The sequence below is a fragment of the Molothrus aeneus genome, chromosome 6 (assembly GCF_037042795.1).
Source record: "Molothrus aeneus isolate 106 chromosome 6, BPBGC_Maene_1.0, whole genome shotgun sequence".
Taxonomy (NCBI): domain Eukaryota; kingdom Metazoa; phylum Chordata; class Aves; order Passeriformes; family Icteridae; genus Molothrus; species Molothrus aeneus.
Genome location: NC_089651.1, coordinates 56,252,535 through 56,272,129, shown reverse-complemented (window position 1 = coordinate 56,272,129; position 19,595 = coordinate 56,252,535). Strand labels below are relative to the sequence as shown.

The window sequence follows — 19,595 nt, the reverse complement described above, 5'->3', positions numbered from 1 at the left end:
ACCACACACTAGAGTATGTTCTGTACCTCAGAAACTGTTTCTAAACTCCAGGATAACCTTCTAAACCTGATGTTCAGGAGTTGTTCTGAAAGAATTGCCCATCCTCTCTCAGGGGAAAAAAAATAAACCCAACCCCTCTTAACTCCTCTGCCAGCTAATCTATAAGAGAGCAACTCTTAAATACTCTGGTGCTGCTTTCAGCTGTAGGGCAGGTGTGTAACTCCAGCCCAAATACCAACACCATTTGCCTGCTCCTGGGAAGGCTGGAGGTGAGAGTGTGTGCAGAGCCAGGAGCCAGGTTGGAGTCTGCCACCAAAGCAGGATGAACATGAAGTCTCACCCATTTTACAAGTACAGGGCTGGTTCTGCACCACTCAGTGGGTATTTGGAGGAATAATAAAACAAAGCTTTCCTGGGGAGATGTCCAAGCATAAACCTCTCTGCAGAGAGAAATTTTCCTTAAAGGACCCAGCCAACCTCTAAAAGGTTTTGGTGAAGCCTCCTCATATCAGTCTGTTCCTCCATAACTCTGAAGGCAGTGCTCATTTTTGGGTTTCATCATCCCCACTGAGCATGTGATACCAGTTTCTTTCAAATCGGGGTTTGGGATTTTAAGCACCACTGGTGTAATTACACCCATCAATTTCTCCAACCCACCAAAGATCTCCCCAGTCTTCCAGGTGCACTTAGTAGGAGAGAATGAAGCTGCTTGCAAAATTCTTGGGTATTTTCATGCAGGAAATAATGCCAGTTGAACAGTTCCCATACTCATACAAATTAGCTGCTGTTTGGTTGAATACATTCATATCTGCTATGAAAAAGATGGCTCTATCAGCTGCTTCTTTATGAGCTTGCTCTAAACCAGTGATGTGACAGTGCAAAACTACTTATTTTCTGTTTCATCAAGAAGTAATTCCTTCAGGCATTAAGATGTGACATAAAATCTTTTACTAAATTGAGCAATTTCATTAAGTTTTCTGTGAAGAAAGCAGAATACAGCATGGAATACAAAAGCTGTTAAAATGTGCCAGGGGAATATCACTGGGAAGGTAACAAACTTTGCAAGCCATAGGCCTGTATTACACATTTAAAACATGGTCTGAAACATTAAATAACCACAGAAACAGTTTTATATAATATGATTTAGCATCTGTTGCTCAAGAACTCAGGAGTAAACATTTACTCTTGTCTGATTAATATTAGCAACTTAAAAAAAAAATAAAAGGCATTCTTCTGATGACTGAAATACATTCCCAGGGGGAATTTAAGCACCACAGTTTTTTTCCACAGAAAACCTCCAAATAAAACACGGCCAAGTATTGCCTAGAGAGATTAAACACCAGGAGAGCTCTACACAGCAGAGATTCTCACTGCAGGCAATTCACTTTTTCCTGCTTTTGAGGGAGGTGTTGTGAACTCTCACTCTCTTCTGCACGGAAGAAGAGATCTTCAGAGATGCTTTCTTTGTGAGGGACCTTTCCACAGCCCCGGGTTTCCATAGCAACAGCTGAGCATCCTCTCCACCCGTCAGCAGAGACTCATCCGTGGGGCTCCAGCAGAAGGAGCGGACGGTGGCCGAGTGTCCCCCACACAGGGTCCCCACCAGGCTCAGGCCCTCGGTGCTGCAGCTGATCAGGTGGATGTCTCCTGTGGAGGTTCCCCCAATCAGGAAGAGTTTCCCTGCCTTCTCGTGGTAGAAGCCTCCCACCAGGTAATGCAGGCCGTGGTTTTCAGCGCACACCGACTCTCTGACATCCAGAACGTGCAGCAGGGTTATTGGCTCCTCGGTGTCCAGCTGAGCCATGTCCCACCAGCAGAACCCCTCATCGTGTGTCATGCAATAGACCTGTTTGTAATCTTCCCCAGACCAGCCAAGAGAGCTCACTGATGAATCTGAATTGCAAGTGGATATCAAAGCATCATCTTCGTTGTCCTTGTTGATGTCAAACACATTCACCAAGCCATCGGTCGACCCAGACACTACCAAATTGGGTTCGACAGGATGAAAACAGATTTTGGTGATGTCATCATTGTGACTTTCAGAATAGACTCCCAAGGGCTCTTTGGTGGCACTGGCACAGTCTGTAACGCCTCTGGCATCCCAAAACACCAGAAACGCGTCCTTTTCAACCTTCTCCGTTCCGGCACAAACGATGAGGTCGCTGCAGCTGACGTCGAAGCTGATGAAGACGTTGGAGGGATAACCACTGAACACCTGCACCGGTTTCTGCGCGGCTGAGCGAACATCCCAGCACTTCACCGTGCCCTGGCTGCAGGCAGAGAACACCAGGCTGTCACACGTGTGTGCAAACCTGACCCCGGCCAGGACCCCGCCGCGGCCGCCGTACTGGCGCAGGAAGCGCAGCGCGTCCCTGTCGTACACCCTGAGGCACTCATTGGAGCAGGACACGGCCACCAAGGGGCTGCCCCCGGGCTGGGCAGCTCTGGAGGTGTGGATGTCCAGCAGGTAGGCGGGCTCCTCGCCGGGCACGCCGCGCCTGGCAATGCGCAGCCCCGCCAGCTGCTGCTCCACCGTCTCCACTGCCGCCATCTCCCCAGCCTCGCCAGCAACCTGCAACAAAGAAAAGCCAAGGAGAGCTTTAATTACAACATTCTTCAACAGTGGTAGCTTTAAAAACTCCTATGAGGAAGCAGCTTGTGCAGAGGTGAGGCAAGAGGATAAAATTCCATTATCCCGATGTCCTCCCCACACAACTTCATTCACAGGAGCACAGGACAGGAAAGGGCTCCCTGATTCAAGGAGTTCAGTCTCTCGTGTCTGTAAGCACCACACCAGATAATCCCCTTAACAGATTAAACAGTCTATCTGGGAAAATCACTCAGCTAAATTTGCTTTATTATTTTTATAAAGTAACATGATGTTCTCCACAAGTGGAAACAAAATGAAGTCACCCCCTCCACCTGAGGAGGAGTAAGTTTTGTTCTAGGATGCACAGCCCACAAACAGCTGCATCAGTACAGCTCCAGGAGACTTCTTCAGTGAACTTCTGTGCTGAGGGACGTGCACAGGGCAGGCAGAGAACAAGACCAAAATGACACAGCACTACAGCCTGAAATGGCCTGGTGAGGTAATTTTACAAGTATTTAGGTGCCCAATGAAGCACAGACACACCTGCCAGGGTATCAGGGACCACCTCAACAGGCAATGTGACCTGTGGAATTCACTGCAATTAAGCGCCTCAGTGTTTTCTGAGCCTCCTGTAAAACCACAGAACACTGGCTTTTAGTGAAGCTGATAAAAATCTTCCCTTCAGAGGCAATTCCTCACTGGCACTACTGAGCCCTCCTAGAAACCCAAACTATTTCAGCAATGCACACAAATGCAAACTTTACCCAGCAAAACCAAAATTAAACAAAATTCTCTTGGATTCTCTCACAGATTCACTTCGAAAATATGCCCTAAAAAAAAGGAAAAACATACTTTTCCTTTCTGTAACACAACAGAAATTTCTATTCTGTAATTGCAATAAAGACTCCATCAATTCAGAGTCAGGAAAAGCACAGCAGCATTTACATTTTAAAGAGATGTTTGCAATAGTTTTAATGGTTCATGAACTACAACCATTTTTTAAAGCAAGATGTAGATATGTTATTACAGTCATCCCCTTCTGTCAAGAACACAGGTTCAATGAGACCACTATTCTGTGTTTAAAAAGAATCAAAACCCAAACATTGAGGGAATCACAGGAGGTTTTAAGGGGTCAACACTCCAGTGATTTCTCACTGGTACTGATATCTCCTTAAGGTCTGGACCAGCAGCCAATCCCAGGTACCATAAGCATGAAATGACCCTTAAAAAAAAAAATCCAAAGAGAAATGGAATAAAAAAATCAGGCAGACACAAAATGTGAGAAAATATTCTCATGCCTTCCCAGCTGTTCTATCATCAAGTTTTCTGCAAATTCTCCAGGCTGGATTTTTAGGGGTGGAATGTGCAAGTTTCCATGTATTACTTGCTTTAGTTGCAATTATTTTAATTGCCCATGAGAGACCAAAAACAAAGGAGAAGTTGCTATGACAAAGCTGCATTCTGCTTTTTTTTCCCCTTCTTGGCATTGTTTGTGGTTTCAGGGGTTTGCTTTCCCTCCTCTGGTTTGGTATACACAAATATTCACTACACCATGTGACAAACCAGCAAATTCTTAAAAAACAGCTTAAGCAGGCACACATAAAAACTTAATTCCCAAGTCACAAATAATCTCACTAAGTGATTTGCCTCAGTAATATCCTGACAATGAGGTCCCCAGGTTAATCTTCTACATCAAAGCAACCTTTCAGAGCACATCTACCAGTCATTTTTGCCATAAAATGCAGACATCCTGTGGAAACTCCTTCCCCCTCTGAAGCAAAGAAGTTGAACGTGTTTTCTGGCATTACCCTGTGCACAACCTACCCACAGAACTTGTTCCTTCCTTACTTTTCTGGGTATGTCCTCAAATGAAACAAGCTTTTACTAGAACTATTACATAAAGCCAACTGCTCTCAAACGCTGTTTGCTACGCTGCTTAAACACAAAACTGTTAAACAGCCATGCCAATTAATAATATTAAGTGAAGAAAGAAAATATTTTTAACATTATTAATTAGGAAAACTGCTTAATTCAATTTACTGAAGAATTACAATGGGAGCTTCTATTTAAATAGAGTTTCAAACACACATGCTTGAGGGTGGAGAAAGGAGTTTTCGTAAACCAGCTCTCCCGCAGTGCTATGGTTACTAAAAAAAAATCTGGTTCTCTCTGTGAATTTCTTGTAAGAAAAATATAGTTTTCCAAGCTGACCTGAATTTTAAGCTCTAAATATTCAGACTTAGTCTACTCAAAAGGCCAAGTAAACTCAAACAGACATGTTCCTGACAAATGTCATCCATTTGGAAGGCAAGCTGCAGTTGTTTAAATATTACTGACTATGATAGAGAGTATCTTTCAATAAGCAGTTTCTACAACACTCATGTCAGAGCTTTTACTGCTGGGGAAGGTGAGGGAACTCTGCAAATACCCAGAAGTTGTAAGAAGCCAGAGTCTGCAAAAGGAGGTTCATTCAGTTTTAATAATATTTTCTGGGAAATAAAATTAGCTCAACACAACTCCTAAGCTTTTGCCCAGAATGACTTAACTACAGCTATTCTGAAATACCAGAAAATGATGTTCATGCTTTCAGACAGAAATGCAATTTCTACCATCAGGAAGGTGAAGGTTCAATTCTATTTCCACTGCAACAACTCAGACTTGTGTTCAATGGCAGCTGGGTTTTTGCTAGAAACTCAGTAAAATGTCTGCTTTAGCAAGAAAGTCTTCAGACTATTATGAAATTGTGATTGAAGGTTATATAAACAATTCATGCTCAAATTTCAGGGTGTAGCTGCCAGCCCTTCCTTTTCAGAAGGGGAAGTCACTGTTGTATTTTGATGGGAAAGTTTAAATGGCAGGAATAGGATCTGTGTTAAATTTATGAGACAAATAGGAAACAATGGTCTTCCAAACACAATAGGAGATAACTAAGCACTGGACTGCAGCCACCTACAGAGCACATGGTCCTCTGCACTGAAGCACTTTCAGTTCCTTAAGTTCAACAACAGAGGTATCTGTTTTCCAAAGAATCCTTTGGCAAAATCAGAGTCTTTGAAACGTTTTGGACACAGCACAAGAGCCAGTTGTGATCAGAGAGGAGAACTGCTCATGTCTGTATGACAAACTGTCTGACACAAAGACTTGTACCAAAGCTTGCTCTTGGACTACTCCAGTCTCAGAAAAAAATCACAGAGGGCAGTGGCCAAAAGCTCTTCTTTCCCCATGGATCCTCCTCTGCTCAGAATATGAGTTCATTCATTAAATTCAGGTTTTTCAGTTTCACCAGCTGTCACCCACAGTCTGGATCTATGGTCCCAACACTGACAGAATCCAGGGGATGCCAAGGTGCCAGGAAACCCCAACGACCACTGGGCTGACACACCAGCACCTGGCTGAGGGTGGCTGGCTCTGGCCAGTCACTTGTGCTTGACACAGAAGTGCAATCCCATCCTTAGGGATCACCATTCCTTACACCTGCACCCCCCCAGCCAGGAAAAGCCACCTTTAATAAATTAAACCTGAAACTTCTATTTTATCATATCCAGACTTGGAACTACACTCAGGTGACCTGTTCTATGAATTAAGTACACAGTTACATGCAACCCCTGCACATCTCCTGGATACCACAACTACCAGAAACAATAAGCTTCTGGAAAGACACTCAAAACTCATTACATCTTGGGAACTCAGAATAAATACCATTCTCTGAAATAACCTAAAATATTTTGACCTCCAGGGCATCCTACAAGGCTCCTTTAAAAAAGAAATAAACTCAATGTTTAGAATAGAAGGCACGAAGTGGAAGTGATGCCAAAGAGGCAGGACAGGATTTTCAGATGCCTTTGTTACATGTTTTTCACTGGTGGAGTGTGGAAACAACCACACAGCAAGACTAGAAGTGCAAACAGCAAACAGCAGTGCTAAAGGCAGCCCTTTCCAATGGTGGAGAAATGAAAAGCAAGCACCTATCTGCACAAACTAAACTGAACATTGTCCCAGCACTTAGTGCTGTGCTGTTTGTGCAGCATTCTAAACGCTGCAGCTTCAGTTCAAGCCAACAGGCTCATCAGTCCTCTTCAATCCAGAACGTTTTTCAAAAGATAAACCAGCAAATCATAAGTTATTTCCCTTTTCCTTTCAGTGGTGTACAGAAGATGCTGCCAAGTTCTCCTTTCCAAAAGGGAACGTTAGCTCAAAAATATATAGAAATACAAATTTTCCTTTGAAAAATACAGGGAAAAATGGCACATTCTCAAAGATTTAATCACTAACATAAGAGTAACTTACGAGCAGGACGGTAGAAACACGTAATAAAAATGAAAAAGACCTGTAGTTCTGGCCATCTTCTCTGCAGAGGTCAAATACCAAAAATAGCAAGGGATCTGAACAGCAGCAGATGAAATCTTGCACTGTTCTTTCCTACCATAAACAATACAAGCAGACCCTCCCTTTATTTTCACTAAAGAGAGAGAACAAGTTCCAGAGCAAGCTGAGAACAAACCCAGAGCTCTGGGCAGCGGGAGGCAGCTCGTGCATGCACAGGACATGTGCTTTGCATTTGGGAGCAGAGCTGCCAAGGCAGGGAGAACAAACACATCAGAGCTGCACTGCCCCAGTGCAGGGAGAGCACATCAGGGAGAACAAATCACTGCTGCACTGCCCCAGTGCAGGGAGAACAAACACATCAGAGCTGCACTGCCCCAGTGCAGGGAGAACAAATCAGGGAGAACAAATCACTGCTGCACTGCTCCAAAGCAGGGAGAACACATCACTGCTGCACTGCTCCAAAGCAGGGAGAACACATCACTGCTGCACTGCCCCAATGCAGGGAGAACAAACACATCAGAGCTGCACTGCCCCAGTGCAGGGAGAACAAATCAGGGAGAACAAATCACTGCTGCACTGCTCCAGTGCAGGGAGAACAAACACATCAGAACTGCACTGCCCCAGTGCAGGGAGAACAAACACATCAGAGCTGCACTACCCCAGTGCAGGGAGAACAAATCAGGGAGAACAAATCACTGCTGCACTGCTCCAGTGCAGGGAGAACAAACACATCAGAACTGCACTGCCCCAGTGCAGGGAGAACAAACACATCAGAGCTGCACTGCTCCAGTGCAGGGAGAACAAATCAGGGAGAACAAATCACTGCTGCACTGCTCCAGTGCAGGGAGAACAAACACATCAGAGCTGCACTGCCCCAGTGCAGGGAGAACACATCAGGGAGAACAAATCACTGCTGCACTGCCCCAGTGCAGGGAGAACACATCACTGCTGCACTGCTCCAGTGCATGGAGAACACATCACTGCTGCACTGCTCCAGTGCAAGGAGAACAAACACATCAGAGCTGCACTGCTCCAGTGCAGGGAGAACAAATCACTGCTGCACTGCCCCAGTGCAGGGAGAGCAAATCAGGGAGAACAAATCACTGCTGCACTGCCCCAGTGCAGGGAGAACACATCACTGCTGCACTGCCCCAGTGCAGGGAGAACAAACACATCAGAGCTGCAGCTGCCCAGTGCAGCAGCCTGCAGAGCCCCCTCCTCACTGGCAGCACTCCCCAGCAAATGAGCTGAGCACAGAGGGGAAGCACAAAACGCCCCTCAGGAACGCTCAGTTTGCCCAGCACACACTCTCCCATAGCCTGGTTTGTTGTTCCACCCAAGCAGAGGGTTTTTCCAGCATTCCCATAAAGCCTGCTGAAGGCAAAGAGCATTTAGTCATCAGGCAGGAAGGGAATAAAATGCACGAGAGGCTACACTAAAGTGCAGAAACAAGATGTAACTGCCAAGAGAATTATTTCATCCTCTCCAATCAGCTACATCTTGCTTCCAAATATAAGGCACAGTCAGAAAGAAGCTCCATGTAATTCTTCATTTGCAGTACAGAGAAAATTGTATCAGTAGAATAGAAAGGAGGAAAAAGATAAAACACAAAGTCTATGGGAAGATCAAAAAAATTAGGTCTAGCAAGCTACTTGCCTTTCATGAAATCAATTCCTGCCCTCCCACCAGGACTGAGCTTTGGGGTACAATCCTGTTTAGCAATGGAGAGAGGAGCTGTAGGTGGGAGAGAGAACCAAGGAAATGGCCTTAAACAGCATTGGCTGGAGGGAAAAAGTAAGAGTCAGAAGTAAGAAAGAATAAAGGGAAAAAGGCCCAGGTGCTCAGTGCCTTGGGATTCAATAATTTTAAAAAAAAATTAAATGGAAACTACAACTGTTCTGAACTCATCTTTTGGGGACATAAGCAAGTGTTCACATCAATACAGGAACAAAACCTCTTTTGAATATTATACTGGACATCCATAGAGAGAGAATGCAAAAACAACTTCTTAATTGGATCAAGCATAGCTTTAAATGCACAGATCACAAAAACCATACAGTGACTATTTTCATCAAAAGAAAACTTTCAGATTGGGTTTTTTGGTCTAAGATTCTGCATTCAAACTAGAAAGACCTATCCTGATTTTGCAACACTGGAAAATATGGTGGAGATCTAGAGAGATCTAGAACATTTAGGCATGCCTTCAGGTCCAAAGTGCAATGAATTAACATTCAAGCTTGAGTAATTGAAAGCCTATTGACAGAAATACATGAACCAAAGAGATGGTAAAGAGCTGCAAAAGATCAGATGAACCAATTGAAAAAGTGTAGAATAATTCAATGTACAATTAAAAAACTCAAATAAGCCAGAAAGCACTATACAAAACAATAAAAGTGCCAAATTACAAATTTTGGCATCAAAATTAAGGCAAATTTATTAAAATATAATGCTCAGATTGCTAACCTACCTTCTCTAGAAGAATTTAGAAGGCCCTGACATAAACATGGGAAACATAGTTTCTAGATACTCTAAGAAACTGTGTAAAACAATAATTCAAACACATTTGAGAACATCCCTTCTTCTCTTTCCATCCAATTCCCTGCCTGTGACACAGACCTACTAACAGAGGAGCCACAAAGGCAGCTGTCCCTGAAATCCCACTCTGCCATGGACCCAGCCAAAAACTCCCTGTGAGGAGCTTTCCTTGCAGTGACCTCAGCAGGCAGAGGATGTGACTGCATCCAGGTGTGGGTGAGGTGGTCATCCAATAAAGGAGTAATAAGAGGATAAGAGATGCTCTATTTTGCTCTCCTGGCTATTCTCAGATCAAGCTGCAGCAGAAGCAATCCTATTTCATAAAGGCAGGTCTGAAAGAGTCCCAGGCAAAGGGTAAATTACAGAAAGACATACTGCAATTGGACTATTGTATTTCAATTCTATATATTATGTTTTCTTCTTCTTTTTTTTTTTTCTGGCAAAGAATACTGTATTTAAAGACACTCTGAAAGCTCATCTATGCCTAAATTGCACTCTCAGAAGCCTCTGAACAGGTGAACAACAAATGCTGCATCCTCATGTGGGTTCTGGAGAACAGGGAAACTGTCCTAGTGCTGGGCTCTGGCATCTGCACTGAGACCAGGAGGGTCAAAGATGAGCCTTGTGCCTGCTGTCTGTAATGGAACCACAGCTCTCCTGCAAACCTGGAAGAGAATCCAAGTCCCAGCCTTCTGCACTGGTGCTTATCTCATCAGACCACAGCCACCACAGAAAAGTCATTTCCTTTCTCCTGTGAGCACTCCCACCGAGCGCATCACACCGAGATGATTCTCGTAACCACAGACAGGGGAAAGGGGATACAGGGCTCACCAGCCTCTCAAACAACAGACAGCCACAGCTGCTGGCAATCAGACATGGAGCTACAATGCTCACCTGCCTGCAGCATGAAGTTTTGATCTGGTCACACTTCAGCCCAGCAGCTCGGGGAGGTTCATGCTCACAAACAGCATTTATTTCCCTTTGTGAGGGGGTCCAACAGCTTTGCTGTCTGACTTGGCACTAGAGCTGTGCACTGAGATGCTCATCTCAAACCAGACAGAAATAAAGTATTTATCTAAGTGGATTTGAACAAGAGCCTGGCCTACAAACACTTCCCAGTCCTGACTGTGGCAGAACAGCTTGCTGAGCAATTCCCAGCCAGGGCCAACATTCGCTCCTCACTTTCCCAATCAGTGAAACAAGGACAGTGTTTGCCAAATTTACAATCCTTGTGCACACAAACATTAGTGAGTACAGCCAGCAGCACCCTGTCACACAAGAAACCTTGTTCTGAATGTCTACACTACAAGATACAATGCAAAAGTCACTGTGACACCGTGGTGCACCTGCAAATTCCACAATCACAGAGTGCTCTGATGCCCCTTCAAGTTTGGGATTACAAGAAAGGACTCCAAGAGTGATGATTTTCAGGGCCATTTTAAGCTGAACAAAACACCACATGAACAAGCAACACCAATGATTCACCCTACAGAGAAAGGTGAAAGGAAAAAATTACTTACACAGCTGCATGAATAATTTAGTGACTCTGAAACAGCACCACTTGTTTCCTTCAATTTACACACTGTCACTTACTACCAGCATCCTCATATAGAAGAAACCTCGAAATAAGTAAGAAGTCTTCCCAAAGATTAATAAAACTTGCTGAAATTCTTCCAAATAATTTATTTCTAAACCACAGGAAGCCTGGGAAATTTCAGCCTGAATTTAGCAGCAACCATAATAAAAGGATATAGAGAAACTGCTGTAATTGGAAAAAAAGCTTCTCCTACCACACACTGGTTCCAAAATACCTACAATGACATAAAGTCAATGTTTTATTTACTGGAATACTTCAGAAATTCTTTCACAACAGTAATTTACCTTAAGTACACTTCATTATCAGAGCTCATTCCTCAAAACACAAACTATTATGTTTTCAGGACTCTTTTCTTAACAACCCAAGCTTAAATCAGTCCCTGCTGAACAGGTAAGAAGATTCCCCTTCAATGCAGATGTAGGGGAATACAAGACAAACAACATTTGTGTGCTTGATAATTCTCAGCCCCATCTAATATTGTCACAGACATCTTTTATGAAAAATCCTTTCCTTAGGATTTTTCCTCCTGAGAAGCTGAGAGGCCTCAGGAACAAAATGTAACCAATGGTTATCTGCTGCTGTGGAATGCAACAGGTGCATCTGTGATTGGTCTCATGTGGTTGTTTCTAATTAATGGCCAATCACAGTCCAGCTGGCTCGGACAGAGAACCGAGCCACAGACCTTTGTTCTCATTCTTTTCTCTTCTATTCTTAGCCAGCCTTCTGATGAAATCCTTTCTTCTATTCTTTTAGCATAGTTTTAATGCAATATATATCATAAAATAATAAATCAAGCGTTCTGAAACATGGAGTCAGATCCTCATCCCTTCCCTCATCCTCAGACCCCTGTGGGCACTGTCACACAATATCACTGCCCAAGCAATTCTCTGCAGTTCCAGATGTGTTGCACAGGCACAAACATCTGCCAAGCCCAAGCAGGCAAAATGACTTTTCCTAATTTTCCTCATCTGCTTCCCCAGAACTTGCAGATCACTAAGTTGTCTTTGCCAGTCACATCCCACAATATCAATTTTTTTTTTTTTTTTTTATATTTAGCTACTCCAGAACATCCCCATGTCAAGGTAATTTGTCAGACCCTCTCCAGTTTCAAAGCAACAAGAGAAACTTGAGATCCCTGTGTGCCCGTGACAGTTCACAGACTATCAGTTTCCAAAACATGCTCTTTGTGCACAGTCTGACAGCTGGAGGCTCTGCTGAATCTTTATCATGCCCTAAGCTCAATTTTCAATGCTTTGTAGCAGACAAAAGGAAAAGATGTCATCTAAGTGACAACAGGAAGATGGAAGAGGCTGAAATAAAGGGTTTCAGAGCTATGTTGCCTTCATCCTGATCAGGAGAATTTACTTTTGAGTCTCCACAAAAGATGCTAAGGCACTGAGGATGTGGACATTGAAGCCATGCAAGGCACTCTCTTCAGCTCTTTGTTTTCAGGAGCCTTTAGGGAACCATACATGGAACTCCAGCAGCAGCATCACCAATGCCATAAACAATTAAAAAAAAAATCAGCTTTTACTTTTCACAACACTCAAATGCACATTGATCTTCCATACTCCACTGGAAGTTCACATTCAACTGTTTTTTCACTCTTTAAGTGATTTAGGACTCATTCACAAGAAATAAAATCATGAAAGGGAAGGACAAAGAAAAAAGTGTGCAGGTATTGATACTCCAGATTTTCTGATCAAGAGATCTGCTGTATGCAGCAGCACAGACAATCCCTGCTGGCAAAACTACAACTCCCAAGTTTTTGTTAGGACCCTGAAGACCTAGGTGGGGAATTTACTTTTCTGAGATCCACAAACACCTTTCCAACATCTTCAGCAGCCTGCTGGCCCAAAATAATGCAGGGATAAAAAGCAAAGTCAAGAGCTTTTTGCATTTTAATAACCCTGCTCTCAAGCCATGTTTGTTCTCTATGCTTAAGTAAAGCCACATTTCACAGGGTCATAGGAGGCTCCCAGCAGTGCCCTTTGCTGAGGCCAATAATCCAGGGCAGAGAAGGAAGGGTGAGATGCTGCAGGTAATGGACTGTTTATTTCACAAGAAGTAGCTGGATGCTTTGCCTTGTGTAGCTTGGCAAGGACAGAGACTGAAGGGGATACAATTACTATCTACAAATACATCAAAGGAATAAATGCTGGAGAGGGAGGGAGGGAGGGGAGCTACTCAAGAACAATACTGGCACAAGAGTTTAAAAGGATAAACTGACCATAAATAAAATATGGAGCAGAAATCATAAAGTTTATCTTACAAAATACTTCCCAGTTATTAACAGTGGGGATAAAAACTTTAACTGCCTTCATCTGCTTTTACAACCCAGCCAGCCTGGCACCCACCACTGTCCTTGCACAGCAAAGAACCCAAATAGGAAGGCAGACTGAGAAACAAGCAACTCTGAGATAAGCTGGCTCATGATCCCTTTCTGGAAGGTACCACACCGCCAGGCAGACAACAGCAAGACACATTTTTTGCTCAGCCCATAGTTTCAAAAGCAGCATTAGGAATTTAGTAAGAGGGCATGTGTGTGCACAGAGGTTCCAGCTTAAGGTGGCCTCCTCTCCACGCTGCTGGAACTGCGGGGACAGCGGCCCAAGGAGCTGAGCGTGCCCTGCACACAGCCGCGCCCAAAGCCCAGGGTTTGGGTGGAAAAGCCCAAAAATCGGGGACAGAGCCCTGGGGCTGTCATTCCGCTCTCGGCCACCAGGCGTCGCCAGTGACCGCCCCAGAGCGCGATCGCGATTTATATTATATTATATATATTATACCCCGACCCAATAATGATTAACCCGGGCGTTAATAAAGCACCGGGACTTCTTTCTTCCTTTTAAAAGCCTCTGTTCCTCAAATCAGACCGTTAAATCAGAAATCACAGCCTTCACCTTAGAACAGCCTAGCATGGAAAACGGAAGGAAAAAAAAAGCCCAACCAAATTCAACTACGCCACAACTTTTCCTTCTGAACCATCAGCGGTTAAAAATATACACGTTCTTTAATAAAAAGTCTCATTTGGATTTGGGTCATTCAGACCTCATACCAATGCCAGATGCAGCTCATGTGTCCATGCAAGGCACACATAAACACACAGGGAATGAGTGACCTGTGTGCATTTGTATTTGCTCTCGTAGCACCCAGCAAGTGCCGAGTCCAAACACCCATCACTCCTCTGTCCTAGGGAGGAGGGATCAACAAACCAAACCCAGCAACTACAAAACCCTTCCTCTCTCAACCTCTTCCACTCATATCTATCTCCCACAAACATTCCTGAAGCAGGAGTGTTCAATGCACATGCGAAGTAATAGTTGCCCAAGACATTAAACCTCTAGAATTAACTTTTCTTTAAATCTGTTTTTTCTCCCTTTCAAAACTGAATCATGTATTTCCTTATATATCCTGCCAGACACTGAATAAACTAAAATCAAATCCTCTTACCTCAAAAAACTCCTTCATGAACTGCATAAAAACTGAAGTCAGTTAGAATTGCTAGTAAGAGCTGTATGTTTCTAAGCAAGAAATTTTGCTTTCACAGCTGCTTGTCCCTTCTGATTGCACAAAGGAGTAATAACACTTAATTCCAGCTCTCCCACTCATTCCCATAGCAACAAAGATACACAAATTATTATTATGAAAAGACCCTCAAATTATTGAAAAGTGAACAATACCTGAAGCTTCCTATTCCAGGTGCTGCCAGCATACAACCCCAGTTTGCCAATTTTAACTAAATGTTGGGCTGTCTTTTCACCAATTTAACTGCTCACCAATTGTACACCACTTTTGTATCTTATTTTTAATGAGAAGCTGAGCAACAGTTTTGCCTTGAAATAAGAGGCAGGGGAAAAAAGATCTCAGTATGGTGAGAGTATGAGCTGAGATGGTGAGCTGCAAGTGAAAAGTTGTTAATCAGTTAGAAATACAAAAAAATTAAGTTTTTGCTGAAGCAATAAAGCAATTGCAAGAAAGGTTATAAACAATACAGCAAAACAATAATTTTACTTTAATTTTGGAAATAAGAGAGGAAAATGCACCAGCAAGAATTCATGTAACTCTTTGTGTTTAACTCCTCTGCTGAAGGAAAGGGGATAGTTGCAGGGACATGAGAAGGGAAAGAGCTGAAGGAGAAGTGGCTGGTGGGTCAGGGTGAAAGTCCCTGAGGAGGGCAAAGGCATGTTTGAGGTTCCATTTCCTAACCCCACAAGGGATTGGGCAATATGCTCTTTTTCTGCTTTTCTTATATTCTCCATTGCCCATCTTGCACCTGAACTGCTCGAGTGCAAAAGCACACTCCAAAACCTTGCCAAGACCCTGATTCACAATTCTCAACACTTTTTTTTAATGTCTGGTGTGAAAGCCTCTAATGGGCTTGTCCTCACACAGGAGAAGCTGAGCCCCATAAAAACCATCTTTTCATCCACCAAATAAACCCAAGTCTTAGATTGTCTGCAGCTTGGTATCAACAAAGATCAATACAGCTGAGCAGCATGGTAGTGCTGATTTCCTTCTGTTTTGCCCTTTTTTTCTTTTTTTTCTCCCAGAAAAGCTTGGAAAAAACATTATTTTTTATACTTCCAGTAAAAAGCACAACAAAGCTGGAAAATGCTGCCAGCAGGCAACAACCATCTGGTCTCTCAGGAGAGCTCCCACGCAGTCAGGTACAGACCAGACCCCAGGGCTGCCCTGCAAAAATGATGCAATGAAAGAAAAAAAACATTTTAAAAAAATTCATCTTGAAAGTTCGAGAGAATTGGAATTGTTCAGCCTGGAAAAGAGAAGACTTTGGGGTGACATAATTGCAGCCTTCCAGCACCTAAAGGGGGCCTGCAAGAAAGATGGAGAGAGACTGGAGTTACAGGACAAGGGGGAATGGATTTAAACTGACAGAGGGCAGGAAAAAATTCTTCCCTGTGAGGATGCTGAGGCCCTGGCACAGGCTGCCCCATCCCTGGGAATGTCCAAGGCCAGGCTGGATGGGGCTTGGAGTAACCTGCTGGAAGGTGTCCCTGCCCATGGCAGGGGGTTGGAACGAGGTGATTTAAGGTCCCTTTTAATCCATTCTATGATTCTATGCTCTTTTTTAAAAAATATTTTAAGCCACCTGAACATCATCAATCCATGCACAGAAGAACTCTTATGTGGAAAAAAAAAATTTAATATATTTATTTCCAAAAGGTCTGAGACTACAGAAGAAACAGGCAGAGCCCAGGTCATGCCAATGTATGCAGAGGCTGCCCAGGAATCCCAGGCCCACCTTTCCCTACAGGGCTGTCCCTTGACCCCATAAAAAGATATTTGGAGGAAAACACAAAGAGCTATACCAGTCTTCAAACAAACAAAAACCAACATGCAAACTTTAAACAAACTTCTAGGTGCTGTAAAATCAGCACCTAGAAACCATGGGATTCACATGAACACAAACCTGTTCAATCTCTCTGCTGACAGGAACAATTATCTTCAGGAGCTGCTCTGCACACACGCTTCACTGAATCTGATTATTCTCTCAAACAGGAAACCCACTGAAAATATGAGGAAATAAAAGGCATTAACACAACTTAGTTCTGAGAAAAAAGTTTTTACAGACCTAAAAACCAGCGTACTAAGAAAAGAGCTTGTGTTTCTGCATTCTTTCAAATATGTAACACATATTTGTAACACAGAATTATAGAATTATAACCAATATGAGCCAGTAACAAAACACAGATTTGACAATTCTACTCCCTGTATCTTGTAGGAAAAGTTAATTCTGTAACACAGCATACTGAAGGATATCTGCTGATTATATAAAATAGAAGTTTAGGATATGCATATCACAGCTTTGGCAGTAATTTCTGTAACTACTTTTATATTCTAAACCATAGAAAAGCTTGTTTTCCTTTTTTCTCCAAAGGAGTAAAACTACCAAACAAAAACCCAAACTGTAACTTTCATTTCTTCTTCTGATCTTTTCCAGATTTGTCTGGGTGTGGGGTTTTTTTGTTGTTTCAGACTGTCACTATCATTAATAAAGATTCCCATCTGCACCAAACCTGGGTGAGCTCAGCTGGTGCTTACAGCACAACTTCCTAATACAGATATTTCATTAAATCACAAATCATTAGGGTGAAAAAGACATTTACGATCCAGTCCAGACATTAACCGAGCACTGCCAGGGCCACCGCCAAACCGTGTCCCCAAGCACCGCATCCACGCGATTCTGGACACTTCCAGGGACGGTGATTCCACCACTGCCCTGGGCAGCCTGTGCCTGCCGGTGTTCCTTATCCCGGTCCTTATCCTTATCCTTATCCCTGTCCCTGCCGCTGTTCCTTACTGGATCCTTATCCCTGTCCCTGTACGTGTTCCTTATCCTTATCCCTGTCCCTGCCGCTGTTCCTTACTGGATCCTTATCCCTGTCCCTGTAGGTGTTCCTTACCGGATCCTTATCCCTGTCCCTGTAGGTGTTCCTTACTGGATCCTTATCCCTGTCCCTGTAGGTGTTCCTTACTGGATCCTTATCCCTGTCCCTGTAGGTGTTCCTTACCGGATCCTTATCCCTGTCCCTGCCGGTGTTCCTTATCCCGGATCCTTATCCCTGTCCCTGTAGGTGTTCCTTACCGGAACCTTATCCCTGTCCCTGCCGGTGTTCCTCACCCGGATCCTTATCCCAGCCATGTCCCGGTCCCTGTCCTACCGGTGTTTTACTCCGATCCTTATCCCGGCCGTGTCCCGTGTCCCTGTCTCTCCCGGTGTTCCTTACCGGATCCTTATCCCGGCCGCTCCATGGGATCCCTGTCCCTGCCGGTGTTCCTTCTCCCGGGTCTCGGTCTCGGTCTCGGTCCCGGTCCCGGTCCCGGTCTCGGTCCCGGTCCCGGTCCCGGTCCCGGTCCCGGTCCCTGTCCCTGTCCCTCAGAGCCGCCCCGGCCCCCGCGTGCGCGCCGCGCGGCCCCGGCCAGCCCCGCCCCCGCCACCCCATTGGCTGCAGCGGCCGCCATCTTCCGTCCATGGAGGCGGGGAAGGAAACGACGCACGGGAAGGGGATTGGTGCAAAGGCGGAGGGGCGGGGCCAGCCGGCAATCGGTACGGTCTGATTGGCTGGCGCAGGGAAGCCCCGCCCCGGGCGCGCGGGCGCGGCCGCGCTCGGCCATGGCGGGGTTGGAGCGCCCCGCCAGGGAACGGGCACGGGAAACGGGAATGGCTCCGGGGTGACACACGGAGCTGCGCCCTCCAGGACAGCAGGATTATTTCCTAGGAGGGACCCAAACGCGAAAAAGCACAAGAAGGTTAATTAGATTTTCCCAGATACTTTTTATTTTTTTTCCAGTTAAACTTCCAAACAGTATTTTTTCTCCTTTTCTTATTTACCAATTACTAGGCTAACACATCCAGGCTATGAAAAGGAGGATGGCATAACTAAACATTTGCTTCTTTTAATGTTTTATTTATATTGCTCCAAGTTTTGCAATTCAAAATTCCTTGTTCTACTCTGAATTTACTGTTCAGCACTGATGAGTAGCATTGATCCATAACCTTGGATGGATGGATGTTATTCAGTGAGGAAAATATTTTGTACCTTTATTTTCATAGCAGTTAAAATCACATATATGTTTTTTTCTGAAAAATGATGTAATATTACCAATATCATGGACAAATAAATAATTTCAAGACGTTTTTTGAACATAGAAATATTTTCATTAGCTAGGTTTGCACTTCCGTTTTTAAAAATGGAAATTAAGAATTTGAGCTATGTATTGTTCTAGCAAGATAAAAAAGGCTTTAACAAAACCCCATGACATGGTCAAGTTTCATGGACAATGACCATAGAGCAGTATAAGAAACACACCTTGTAGTTCAGTCTAATGCCACCTTAAAGCAGAAAGTCAATCAGAAGACTTCAAAATACTGACAATTTCATTTGTCTGTCATTAGCTGTGTGCAGTATTTAATTCTACATGCTCCAGTATAACTGTTATTTTTACTATTTCTGCTTATAAATAATGCATGTATTTATGTTCTACCGGTGCAATTATCTGTCTGTGAGCAGAGATTACCATTTTCTGTTGCTAACTCTGCAACATTTTGAGTAGTTTATTAGAACTTGCATTCCTGAGGATGCACAGCTCACCGAACTGCCATGAAAAAGTGCCCCTTTTTTGTTTATTTTTGCTCCTTAACAGTTATTTGGTTGACATTTTTACAGTGCACTGAACATAAAAAAAATATCTAGATACATCAAAGCACAAAGACCCGAATGACACACTCATGTTTTCATAGTAAATACCTTTCCCTCATTCTGAACCCTCGTCCTGCCAGAGCTGTCACCCAGAACTAAAGCCTGCCCACCCTGGTGAGATTAGTGCTGAAGATTTCCAAACAGGAGGCAGATGATTCCACTGAGAACACAATATGCATTATAAGACTGTATTGCAAATGTCAGTGTCCCAATAATATTTTCAGCTGGTAGTTTTTCATCTGAGTTTCCCCGGGGCAGTTGCCACAAATTCATCAAATACCTTCTGTTCATTGTTCACGTGGTAAAAACAGCTGCAGGATCAACT

The 19,595-nt window shown here is 43.8% G+C and overlaps 1 protein-coding gene across 2 annotated transcripts; it reads right to left on the bottom strand.

Annotated features, from left to right (window-relative positions):
• Nucleotides 1-931: 931 nt before the first annotated feature.
• WDR89 (WD repeat domain 89) lies at nt 932-17,941 on the bottom strand. Of its 2 annotated transcripts, none has more exons than XM_066552120.1 (3): nt 17,798-17,941; nt 16,480-16,576; nt 932-2,572 (listed from the first exon to the last, which is right to left on the bottom strand). In XM_066552120.1, the coding sequence occupies exon 3, from the start codon at nt 2,549-2,551 to the stop codon at nt 1,382-1,384; it is 1,170 nt and encodes a 389-aa protein (XP_066408217.1). In that variant the 5' UTR covers nt 2,552-2,572; nt 16,480-16,576; nt 17,798-17,941; the 3' UTR covers nt 932-1,381. The 2 variants fall into 2 exon arrangements, with proteins under 2 accessions (XP_066408217.1, XP_066408219.1); XM_066552122.1 differs by lacking the exon at nt 17,798-17,941 and adding an exon at nt 17,474-17,487.
• Nucleotides 17,942-19,595: the final 1,654 nt, after the last annotated feature.